A 12,824-nucleotide genomic window follows, 5' to 3' on the forward strand; every position below is an offset into this window, starting at 1 on the left:
ATTTTTTACTTTTTCTTTTTTAAAGATTTTATGTACTTATTTGATAGAGAGAGAGCACGTGCACATGAGCGAGTACAAGCAGGGGGAGTGGAGGTGGGGTGTGGGAAGCAGACACCCCACCACCACCACCACCATTAGCAGGGGCGCCATCCCAGGGCTCGGAGATCATGACCTGAGACCTGAGCTAAAGGCAGAACACTTAACCCACTGAGCCACCCAGGCACCACCCAGGTGCCCCTAAAGAGAAATTTTTTGTGATTTCGTATGGCAAGCAGACTTTATATAGGGCCCAGAACATCTAGGTGCTCAATAAATACGTCTTAGTTTATTTGTTAAACAAGCACCTATGTTGTGCTTGGAATGTGTCGGGAATGATTCTAAGCACTTTACAAGGATTCATTCAGTCATGCTCCTTTCTCCTCCTGCTCTGAAACCGAGGGTGCTAATTAGCACAAAATGGTAAATACTGGGGTATGTAGGCCTGGCCACCTTTGACCTGATGCCTGATGACCCACCTGTTTGGTTTGACGTATTTATATGGAGAACAAATGTACAAGGAAATGTAGATAAAATTAAATTTCCTTGTAACCCACAGCCCATTGACAAACACTTGAAGCAAGCCAAGTGTGACATTCCTCCAGGAAGCTCTCAGCTGCCTTAATGATACTTTGCTAGAGGGAAAAGCAACCTTAGGTTGAGGATAGCAAGGCCTCCAGTATCCTGTGAGTCTTCTTTAGCATATGAATGGTTTTTTTGGTTTGTTTTTGTTTTATTTTATTTATTTATTTGACAGAACGAGAGAGTAAGCAAGGGAAGCAGCAGGGACTGGGAGAAGCAGGCTCCCAGCTGAGCACAGAGCCCAAAGCTGGGCTGCATCCCAGGACCCTGGGAACATGAGATGAGCCAAAGGCAGACTGAGCCACCCAGATGCCCCTGAGTTTTCAAATACATAAAGCTGTTTGCAGTATACTGAAAATTTTCTGAGCCACTCAGGTGTCCCAAAAGTCCTTTTGGAAACTTCCCTTGGTCTTTACTTCCCCAGCTCCCCAAAATATAATTGGCTGTGCCTCACAATCCTGGGACAGCATCTCTTTCCGCCTATGACTCCTATCCCCATGCTTTAATAAAACCTTTGCACCAAAGACGTCTCAAGAATTCTTTCTTGGCTGTGGACTCCGAACTCCACCACTTCAAACCATAGCACGCCGACACCCTATGTGGGGCTTCGGGTCTTTTCATCTGGACTCGGAGCCTTGGTGAAAATTTAGTGAGTACTTCCTCTCCTCTTTCTTTACTTTCTTTTCAAGGAGTGTGGTCTTACTGGAACAGTTTCATGTCAATTTCTCAGGCTGAAATCCTCTAGCCTGTGGCTTCTCTATAGGGACGAGAAAGCCTACCTTTTGCCTGGATGTTAGTACCCTGGCCAGAATGGTAATAAGACCCAGAAACTTGATGCCCTCTCTTCGTTTCTGTCTTTATACACAATTGTCTGTCTTGGGCACGGGACAGTCACCTAAGTCATCAGGATGGCTGCCCATCTCAAGACTCCCGTGTGAAGTTTCCTCCTCATTGGTCTAATGTGATCCTCCCAACATCCCTGATCTAGCTGCTTCTGGCCGAGGGAACGCCACTCGGAACCAGCCGAAACCAGTACCCAATGGAATGAAAATCCAATCAGAGACTGTTAACTAGAGAATCTGGCTGCAATGACTACATGTTTTGGAGCGTCACTTAAACCATGGTGGATTTCTATCCTTACTGTTACTCTGGCCTGGCATGGACTACCTATTTGCACTTTGGTGGGAAGAAAAACATGGTGTCTGCTCATCTGCCTGAGCTGACAAGTGTTAGAACGGGAGCCCTTTTTCTCTGCCTTCTGGCAGCACTTCACCTCGCCCTCTTCCTCCTGTCTCTGCCCCATCTCAGGTGCAGCCTGCATACATGAACCACTTCCGATTTCCCCAGTGACATCCCAGGTAAAAACTGAAAATGGGGAACAAATTGATTGACTCTGAAGTGAAGGTTTGTTGAAGGTCAGATAAGCTCACGTTGTCTCTGTTGCAATTTGTCAGCAAAAAGAGGACTTAAATGATGGTTAATTTTGTCTGTCTCAAAGTTTTCATGGGTAAGTGATAAGAGAGCTTTCAAAGTCTTTGATAAACTGAAAATTTAAAGTTTTGCTTGGATAATAAATGGGATTGAATTCATAGGACATCTAGGCTTTTTCCAAATGGGATAAAATACTGAAGTATTGATTACCGGACTTAGGTTTGTGCTTTTGACTTCATATTGCTGAAGATACGTGGATCTGTTGGTAAATATGCTTTGTGCTTTATTAAAAGATTATGCTATTAAAAAAAAACTGATGTTTTTAAAATTGTAAAATGTATTTTTAAATTTGCTATTGAAAAAAATCTGGCATAACAGTTCACAATGGGTTACTATTTAGTTTTTACTGGAGACTAAGTTTTCCAAGAATGCAAAATTCTGCTAAGTGTAGTCAAGACTGATGGAAATAGAGGAACCAACTCTGAAAGAAAAAAGTTGTAGAAGTTTATATACACAAATCTTTAGAAAGGAAGTTTTTTTCTTTTTTTTTTTTTAAGATTTTATTTTTGGGGCGCCTGGGTGGCTCAGTGGGTTAAGCCGCTGCCTTCGGCTCAGGTCATGAACTCGGAGTCCTGGGATCGAGCCCCACATCCGGCTCTCTGCTCAGCAGGGAGCCTGCTTCCTCCTCTCTCTCTGCCTGCCTCTCTGCCTACTTGTGATCTCTGTCAATAAATCTGTCTCAAATAAATAAATAAAATCTTAAAAAAATAAAAAAAAAAGATTTTATTTTTTATTTGAGAGAGAGAGTGAGCACAAGCAGGGGAAAGGCAGAGAGGGAGAGGGAGAAGGAGACTCCCTGCTGAGCAGGCAGCCCGATGCAGGACTCAGTCCCAGGACTGTGGGATCATGCCCTGAGCCGAAGGCAGAGGCTTAATAAACTGAGCCACCCAGGCACTAGTTAGCAGGTCTTTGATTACATAAATCTCAGTGTTAAAGGAGGTAAGTTTTGTTAACACGTATATAACACTATATATCTGCATTTTGACTCTCTTATTGTCCCTTGGTTAAAGGTTAAATAAATAAATAAGTTATAAGCTTTGTAATGATCTGTAATCCACTATTCAATCATGCGCTTTATAACTTTTTGAGTTTTTTTTTTTACATACTTCCTTAGGTTTAAATGATAAATGAAGTCTTATTTTTACCAATTAGGCTTGTTTATTTGGTATGTTAAGTTTCTCTGGAAGAAGTGTAAAACAAATAAAAAGACTTAAGTTGTATTGCTTGGGTAAATGCTATGTATTCTAGAGATTATATGCAATTCCCAAATTAATACGTTCTGGTATAAGGCCATCACTTTATATTCTGATAATTGATGTGCTATGTGTCCCAGAAATGATCAGATTTCCTTGTCAGTTCTTTTGTAACCTCTCGTCAGATCGTTAGTCATGTCCGTTTTTCAGTCTTTTATCACTGATAGTTATTATTCTTATTTCCTCGTGAAATGTGTTTCATCTTCAAGGAGATTCATAAAAAAGGTTTTTGACAAATACAAGTTTTTGATCTTTAAAATCCAAAAACTAAAATTGGCAAAAATGTACAGAACTAGCTAAAAACTGCCTTCACATGGAACCAAGAATTAGTAACATGAGACTAAATGAACTGAAGAAGATGATTATGGTTTTTGTGACTCCATTCCCGGTTCTGTACTTTTTGTTCTTCCAAATTAAGGAAACTTTCTCTTAAAAGATATCCATGACGTACAGAAATAGGATAAAATTGTTCACAGAGGAACAAATTGAAGCATTTAACTTTTCTCTCTAGTGGAACCCTCTAAAATTCAAAAGGTCTCAGTAAGTGTTCTTTCTTCCATGGCAATCCTAGTCATTTGCATGGGTTCAATAAGAATCTGTTCTCCCACGGGGCACATGGGTGGCTCAGTGGGTTAAAGCCTCTGCCTTCAGCTCAGGTCATGATCTCAGGATCCTTGGATCAAGCCTCGTATCAGGCTCCCTGCTCAGAGGGGAGCCTGCTTCCTCCCTCCTCCCTCTCTCTCTGCCTGTCTCTCTGCCTACTTGTGATCTCTGTCTGTCAAATAAATAAATAAAATCTTTAAAAAAAAAAAAAAAGAATCTGTTCTCCTTATATAGGACTTCATTAGAAACATTAGTTATTTGACCAAGGCTTTGACTGGAAGGTCACATTTGAGAGACCTGCATAGACTCAGATGTGACCCGACAGCTTTAAGGAACTAAGGCTGACTTTATGAAGCATGAAGCCAGTAGGGCTCCATGGAAATGTTGGCCCGATACCTTGCTTGCAGAATTTCCAGCAGCCTTACCAGGTGAGTAAAAAATGTCACTTCCTGGCTGGTGCAGGAACTGCAGGATACCTTGGGGACCTGAGCAAGAGGAATTTGCCCACATCTACAGGTACTGCATCTCTGAAGGCAAGCATTTGGCTTGGTTTCTGGCCTAGAGACACTACTAAAATTCAACCTGGAGATTCCTTACAAAAAGTTCCAGCAAAGCAGATTCTAAGAGATCTATATCACCAATCACTATTCTTTCTGAGCTTATGTAAATAATAAGGCCAAGTTTGTTGCAACTGGACTTGTTTTTCAAATGAATTAGTCTTGATTTGGCTATCTTTGATTTTAAAAAGGAGGGTGATTATAGACTACAGAGAAAATGTTTCAATAACACATCTTTGTAGATATTCTATTTTAAGCATTGTGATTCAAGAAAACTGGATTAATTTTTTTGGTTAGGGCTTCTCTGAGTGAGGATAGCCCCCAAACAACCACTAGGGTTAAGTTCCTTTGAGTTACTATATGAAAAACCGTTTCTCACTGAATACCTATCAATAGATGGGAAGTATGATGCTCTGTTAAGTTATTCACTTGAGGCCAGGTTAATTCATAATCTCTAAATGAATATGCAAACTATATCCTCCCTAAACCTGACCTGATCGTCACTAGGAACCAACTCCTTATAAACCCCAGAAAGATGGTTTATTTAAAGGATTGGAAGTCCAATACAGCAGGAAATTTAACTCCAAAATGGAAGGGCCCCTATCGGGTCATATTATGTACACCCACTTCAATACAATTAGAGGGGCACCTTCATGGGCTCCTAGATTTAGAATAAAACCTGTACCTCCTTCACTGGAAACCAATAAGCAAACTAACGTGTCTTCTTATTCCTGTGAACCTGTGGAAGATCTCAAATTTCTCTTTAAATGATAATAAAGTACTGGAGTAAAATTTTAGTTAACTATCAATATCATTTAAAAAAAAAGATTTTATTTATTTGACAGAGAGACAGTGAGAGAGGGAACACAAATAGAGAGAGTGGGAGAGGGAGAAGCAAGCTTCCCACTAAGCAGGGAGCCTGAGGCAGGGTTCAATCCCAGGACCCAAGGATCACCGCTTGAACCCAAGGCAGATACCTAACAGCTGAGCCTCCCAGGCACCCCATCAATGTCATTTTTATTGGGCTCCTCTTTCTCATTATAATATTAACCTTATTTTGTTGTCTTTTCTGGTGTTTCCCTGCTTGATGCCAAAACTTCTTCACTGCCGTGCCTTCCAACTGACAGATAATCCTTTCTACTCAAGGATGTTCATGTATGTTGTCTACCTTGGCTTGGTTGCCTCTGACTTTGATAACTCCTATACATATAAATTCCTCATCTAACTAATGTTGACCCACAGGTAGGGATACCTCTATGACCCTATTTAGCTGGAAGAAGTTACAGAAGATAAGCCCTTCCACCCTCAACAACCTTAAAGATCTAAGGGTCAGAATTGTTCAGGGGGTATGATGAGGGGAACAAAGGCAGAAGGAAATGTAGATAAAATTAAAGTTCCTTATAACGTACAGCCCATTGACAAACACTTGAAACTGGCAGAGAATAACATTCCTCCAGGAAACTCCCAGATGTCTTAATGTTAATGTTTTGCTAGAGGGAAAAACAACCTTGGCTTGACAATATGCAAGGTCTCCAAGATTCTGTAAGTCCTCTTTAGAATCTGAAAGTCCTTTTGGAAACTTCCCTTGGTCTTTGCCTCCCCCAGCTCTCAAGTATATAACTGGCTGTCCCTCACAATCCCAGGGAAGCAGCTCTTTCTGCCCATGGGTCCTGTCCCCATGCTTCAATAAAACCACATTTTGCATTGAAGATGTCTCAAGAATTCCTTCTTGCTGTGTGCTCCCCGCCCCACCATTTCAAGTAACATCAATATGCTCCTAAAAGTTAACTTCAGCCTCAGGTTCTGTACAGGTGGGAGTGTCCTCAGTGTTAGGCATGGCTATTACCATTCATTCCTTTGCTACAACAACCCTGTTGGTTCCTTTCTCTGACTTGCGTGCCTGCCCTCAGGTCTTCCCTGAAACTGATGAAACCACTGATGTTTGTTGCTAGTATTTCAACCATTTCTGTTTTATTTTTTAAAAAAGCAATTTCATGTGATTCAACCTAATGTTGCCCACATTTTAAAGAAGAGAAATGGATGCTTGGAGTGGTTAAGTAATTGGCCCTAAAATCTCAGAGTAGTCAATAGCAGTATTAGAATTCAAAATCCAGTTTGCCTCCTTCTGAAATTGGTATACTTTTAACCAGATATTAAGAGCTTGGACCTAAGAACATGCCACTTGGTTTGGAATATCAGTTCATCTACTTACTAGCCCATGCCTTTGACATATTTTCCTCTCTGCACATCCGTCTTCCCATCTGCAAAATGGGGATAACAATAATGCAGGGGCGCCTGGGTGGCTCAGTACTTAAGCATCTGCCTTTGGCTCAGGTCATGAGTCCAGGGTCCTGGAATGGAGCCCAGAGACATTGGGCTCCCCACTCAGCAGGAAGCCTGCTTTTCCCTCTCCCTCTGTCCCTGCTTGTGTTCCCTCTCGCTGCTCTCTCTCTCTGTGTCAAATAAATAAATAAATATTTTTTTAAAAAAAAATGCAGTTATTATCCCATGTGTAGGGGTTGTCCTGAGTATTTGAATGAGGAATTCTAAGTACAGAGAACATTTTATAAATGTAGTGTATTATCTTCAGGTTTCCTTTAATGCTTTTTTTTTTCCTGGTTGAGTAAATCTACCAACACACACCACCTTTGTGTGATAGCATAATGCCACGGAACTGAGAAATTTTATAGCAAAAGACCTTATTATAATGTCAAGTAGGTAGGAGTTGAACGGTGACCCCCCAGGGCTGTGAGCTTCTCTCACAATTTCCCTACATCACTGCGGCTGAAACTGCAGTTTCGCGTTAGCACTACGAGATTTCCCCCGCCCCTTGCCCGCTAGATTTCATTTTTTAAGGGGATGGGGGTGGGGGCTGACACTTCCAGGGAGTGCGGCTGTGATTTATCCTTCTTGACACGGGGCCCCAAATCCTCCAGATAAAGGGGACGCAGCCCGAGGAGAGGAGGCGCGGCAATTCTTGTAAACAGTCCCTAAATAAATCCTGGCGAGGGCTCGGGAAATTCCACCCCGTTAGAAGTCTAGGAAGCGGTGTGGCGTTCACCCCGGGAGGGCTCCGGGGAGGAAATCCCCATCTCCCCCGTCCCAGAAGCCGCAGCAGGTTCCAGTCGCTGCGTAGAGAGAGAGTCGGGCGCGCTCCGGGTCGTTTCAGAGGCACTCTCTGATCTCAAGGAGCGCCGCGGGTCCCAGGTCACGGGGGCCGTCTAGAAGTACGCAGCCCTCCCAGGGTCACCTGGGCGAGGACGAGGAGGTGCCCCGGGGCGGCCCCCCGGGCAGCGGGTGCGGGGCGTGGTCTGGGCGAGCGCCCCCCGCGGCTCCTTTAAGGGCGGGCCCGGCCCACGTGCTCCGTGACGTCAGAGCAGGAAGTGTTTGAGGAAGTCGCGCTGGGCCGGCAGGTTTAAGATTCCCGCATTTTAAAGTCTGCGGGGAGGTGCCAGAGCCCCCGGTTTCGCCGCCCCAGCCCCCGCCTCCCCCTCCCGGGGGAGCGGCTCCCCTGCCCCGCACCCCTGCCAACAGGTGAGTCCCCCGGGCGGCCGCGGGGTGGGGGTGGTGACACCTGCAGACCTCCGTCTGCTCTGCACCGGCGAGCTCGCGCCTCCCTCCTCCCTTGTGGCTCCCGAAGAAACTTCTGTGGAGTTTAAAAGTCGGGCTTTCCGGGCATACGAGCCTTTCTCTCGCGCGGGTCGGAGTGGGGCGGCCCGGGACAGCCCCTGCCCGGTGGTTCCAGGTGGCCTCCTGGAGGTGGTGGCTTTGGGAGAGAGTCACGATGCGTTTGGACTGTGTGAAGACACACGTGACCGTAGGGAGACCCAGTGTTGGCCTCTGTCCCTGCCGCCTTGAGCGGAATGGGCGGGGGCAGGGCGCCCTTGCTGGAGTCCAGGCTGGGAGGCCCCCTCGGAGTTCAGGGGGTGTGCAGAACGTCTCCTTCGAGTGACTTTCTTCCCCGCCTCCTTCCACCACAGCTGAGGTGGGGGTGCGGGAAAGCGAGAAAAACAAAAGTTCGCTGCCAAAACCCGCACACCAGACACCCTGGTTTATTTATAAAAAGAAAACGAGCCGAGTTTTTTCGTCTCTCGCATGTTCTCTCTTACCTTCTCCATCTCCTTGAGTTTCACTTTTTTCTTAATTAATGTTAATTAATCTTTGTCCCCCACACCAAATTGCTTACAGAGTTAGCACGGCATCAGTATGAGCTGGTCACCTTCTCTGCCAACCCAGACGTGTGGGGCCTGGGAGATGAAAGAACGACTCGGGACGGGGGGATTTGGAAATGTCATCCGATGGCACAATCAGGTAGAGCCTCTGTGGGGCTGGGAAGAGCGAGGGGCGAGCAGGGGTGGGAGGGGAGGCGGAGAAGATAGGTTTCCCTCCAATCGCCTCTGCCCCACGCTGCTAGGTGGGGGGATGGGCCTCACCTTTGGCCGTGGGCTTGTTGCGAGAGCGTGAGAACCGGGAACTGGAAAGGGGCCTTAGAGCTTCTGAACTGATTCTAAGTTAGTGATCTCCAGACTTTACTGACTATGCTCCCCAAGTAAATAGTAAAAATATTTTAAGTTTTCAGACTCAGTTTTATGTATCTTAAATTATATCTGTGCTACCATCATGCTATCTGTACTAATACATTGCATGTTACAAAACATACAAAAATAGAACAATTTAAAGGATGGTCGTAGTAAAATATATTTAAGTGTTTAAAAAATCGGTTTAAAAAATATTTCAAATATGTACTCATTATGATGCCTTCCCAGTATTGTTTGCAGTACTGCACAGCACGGAATATACAGATCTATATGAAAGTGAGAATTGGGTGCCTGGGTGGCTCAGTGGGTTAAGCCTCTGCCTTCCGCTGGGGTCATGATCTCAGGGTCCTGGGATTGAGCCCCAAATCTAGCTCTCTGCTCAGCAGGGAGCCTCCTTCCCTCTCTCTCTCTCTCTGCCTGCTACTCTCTGCTTACTTGTGATCTCTCTCTGTCAAATAAATAAAATCTTAAAAAAAAAAAAAAGAAAGTGAGAATTTTATCGTTAAGAATAGTGGATGAAAACCCATGTTTCAAAGAATTTTTATAATTTGGAGTTATTTGGGCTGATTTCTTTTTAGATTTGATTAGATCCTCATTGTTTTACTCCTGTGTCTGAAATGAGTTGCGTACAATATAGAAGTGTTAGTTCTTGCATATTGCTGTTTGCTTGCACCGAAGTTCTCCGCAGGAATCTCTTTAGGTACTTGTCCATTTTATGAGAGTCATTTTATTGAAACTGGGTAATAAAGTCCATGATCTACCTCAGCTGGAGCCCTTATCCACCAGTGCCTATGGAATGCTCATTTTCCTCTGTGTACCTCGAGGCCACAAGTGAAGTGTTACCTTCTGAGAAGTAAACTCAGGAGGCTGTCCTAAAGCTAATATCAGAAAAGTGTAATTTCTTTTTAATTTGTTTGGATTCCAGTCTTGGGTCACTGTGATGCACATATACCCAATTTGGAGACCACTGCTCTAGGGAACCCTCAGTCACCAAATAACTAAAGTTAGCTTCCTGACTCCAAAATAAGACCTGTGAAGTCCTTGATGGAAGGTACCTGCTTTTTTGATTGGGGACTGGTGAGCCCCTTGTTGGACTGAAGGGATGGCAAATTGTGCACCGCTTCCCAGGAGCCAGCTGCAATAGCCCTTGGGAGAGTCATCAAGGCTACTGGTCAGCCACAGGAGAACGTCGTTTCAGATAGCAATCTTTATCAGTTAGTTGGAAGACATTCTAGACCTTATCCTGAGTCTTGTTAGCTCTAAGCAGATGGAATGACCCCTGGAGGAATGTGGGAGCCAGAGTTGGAGGGCAGAGTACAATTCTGGAGGTGGTCATTCCCACATTCAGCTGGGAAACCAGTATTCCAGCAAACCCTATGGCCGAGTGGGCCACAGAAACACAATTGGCTCAAATGTGTTCTGGTCTGAGTATAACCACGGGCCTAGCATTACAACATAAGAGTCAGATCATTCTATGGCCATACATACATACCTGGGCTGGGCTGCTTCTAGAGAGGCCACAGCTTTTAGATTCTTGACCACAGCAACTGTCTTGCAGCAGCTGAACTAGAAATGTTTGGTTTCCCTCAAAAGGAATTCTGTCCAGCTGTGCCATATGTCTGTCATTTCCAACTAAAATGGCCTCTGTCTGCTCTGTGAGTTTGGAGAGCTATTGTCAGATGGAATTTGTTCCAGGCTTTATAGATACGGGCCTGAAAAAATGTGTGTGTGTGTGTGTGTATGTAGATTGGTCTTCTAAAATTACTACTTTCAAGTTCCTTCCCTTGTTCAAAAACCTTGTTTTTCATTTTTATTTTATTTTTTAATTGAAGTATAGTTGGAGTTCACTTTTTTCCTCTTTTTCTTTTTAATAGTTTTAAATTTTTTTTATAAACATATAATGTATTATTAGCCCTAGGGGTACAGGTCTGTGAATCACCAGGTTTACACACTTCACAGCACTCACCATAGCACATAACCTCCCCAATGTCCATAACCCCACTACTCTCTCCCTACACCCCTCCCCCTGGCAATCCTCAGTTTGTTTTGTGAGATTAAGAGTCTCTTATGGTTTGTCTCCCTCCCGATCCCATCTTGTTTCATTTATTCTTTTCATATCCCCCAAACCTCCCATGTTGCATCTCTACTTCCTCACATCAGGGAGATCATATGATAGTTGTCTTTCTCCAATTGACTTATTTTTGCTCAGCATAATACCCTTAGTTCCATCCATGTCTTCGCAAATGGCAAGATTTCATTTCTTTTGATGGCTGCATAGTATTCCATTGTATATATACCACATCTTCTTTATCCATTCATCTGTTGATGGACATCTAGGTTCTTTCCATAGTTTGGCTATTGTGGACATTGCTGCTATAAACATTCCGGTGCACGTGCGTCTTCGGATCACTACATTTTTATCTTTAGGGTAAATACCCAGTAGTGGCATTCACTTTTATATTAGTTTTAGGTGTACAGTGTCATGATTTGGTAATTCTGTACATTATACAGTGCTCACTGTGATATTCTCACCATCTGTCCCCATACCCATAGATGATATCAACACCATCTGTCCCCAAGTGTTGTTACAGTATTAGTGACTATATTTCTTTCTTTTTTTTTTTTTAAAGATTTTATTTATCAGAGAGAGGGGGGGAGAGAGCGAGCACAGGCAGGCAGAATGGCAGGCAGAGGCAGAGGGAGAAGCAGGCTCCCTGCCGAGCAAGGAGCCCGATGTGGGACTCGATCCCAGGACGCTGGGATTATGACCTGAGCCGAAGGCAGCTGCTTAACCAACCCAGGCGTCCCTAGTGACTATATTTCTAATGCTGTACTTTTCATCCCCCCATGACTTACTATGGTACCAAAAGTTTGTATCTCTTAATTTCATCACCTGCTTCACCTGTCCCCCAACTCTTTCCCTTCTGGAAACCACCAGTTCTCTGTATTTATGAGTCTGTTTCTACTTTTTTTTTTTTTTCTATTTTGCATAACAAGTTTATTTTTTTAAAAGGCATATAGACAATAAACAAAGTAAACAATCAGATCTTCACTTCTACCCAGTATTATCTGAAAAATATGGAACGCTTCACGAATTTGCGTGTCATCCTTGTGCAGGGGCCACGCTAATCTTCTCTGTATCGTTCCAATTTTAGTATATGTGCTGCCGAAGCGAGCACTGTTTCTACTTTTTTTTTTTTTTGTTTATTCCTTCATTTGTTTTGTTTAGACTTCCCATGAAGTGAAATCATGTGATGTTTTTTTCTCTAACTTATTTCACTTAGCATGATACTCTTTATGTCCATCCATGTTGTCTCAAATTGCATGACTTCATTCTTTTTTATGGCTGAGTAATATTCTATTGTGTATGTGTATATATATCTATACCTATCTATCTATCTATATATCCCTCTACACATATGCCACATCTTCTTTATCTTCATCCATTCATCTGTTGATGGACCCTTGGGTTGCTTCCCTGTCTTGGTTGTTATAAATAGTGCTGCAGTGAATATAGGGGTGCATGTATTAGTGTTTTCAAATTGGTGGTTTTGTTTTCTGTGATTGAATAAACAGCAGTGGAATTACTGGATCATGTGATAGTTCTGTTTTTAAGTTTTTGAGGAACTTTTACTCTGTTTTCCACAGTGGCTGCATTGAGTTTACATTTCTACTAACAGTGTACGAGGTTTCACCCTTCTTCACATCCTCGCCAACACCTGTTATTTTTTCTCTTTTTCATTCTAGCCATTCTGACAGGTGTG

General features: G+C 43.5%; 1 protein-coding gene and 1 non-coding gene across 3 annotated transcripts in view; one reads left to right on the forward strand and one right to left on the reverse strand.

Annotated features, from left to right (window-relative positions):
- Window positions 1-7,663: 7,663 nt before the first annotated feature.
- Window positions 7,664-12,824, forward strand: part of IKBKB (inhibitor of nuclear factor kappa B kinase subunit beta) — a 61,508-nt gene continuing 56,347 nt past the window's right edge. Inside the window, exons 1-2 of one of the 2 annotated variants that reach the window (XM_059384371.1) lie at window positions 7,664-8,056; window positions 8,711-8,833. In XM_059384371.1, coding sequence (XP_059240354.1) covers window positions 8,729-8,833 — 105 coding nt within the window. In that variant the 5' untranslated portion in view covers window positions 7,664-8,056; window positions 8,711-8,728. The remainder of the gene's footprint in view (window positions 8,057-8,710; window positions 8,834-12,824) is intronic. The other variant, XM_059384369.1, reaches the window with a different exon arrangement.
- Window positions 12,133-12,239, reverse strand: LOC132006635 (U6 spliceosomal RNA). Its single transcript, XR_009401166.1, has one exon. It is a non-coding gene; the product is annotated as a U6 spliceosomal RNA (small nuclear RNA).

Source organism: Mustela nigripes, chromosome 18 (genome assembly GCF_022355385.1).
Source record: "Mustela nigripes isolate SB6536 chromosome 18, MUSNIG.SB6536, whole genome shotgun sequence".
NCBI classification, from domain to species: domain Eukaryota; kingdom Metazoa; phylum Chordata; class Mammalia; order Carnivora; family Mustelidae; genus Mustela; species Mustela nigripes.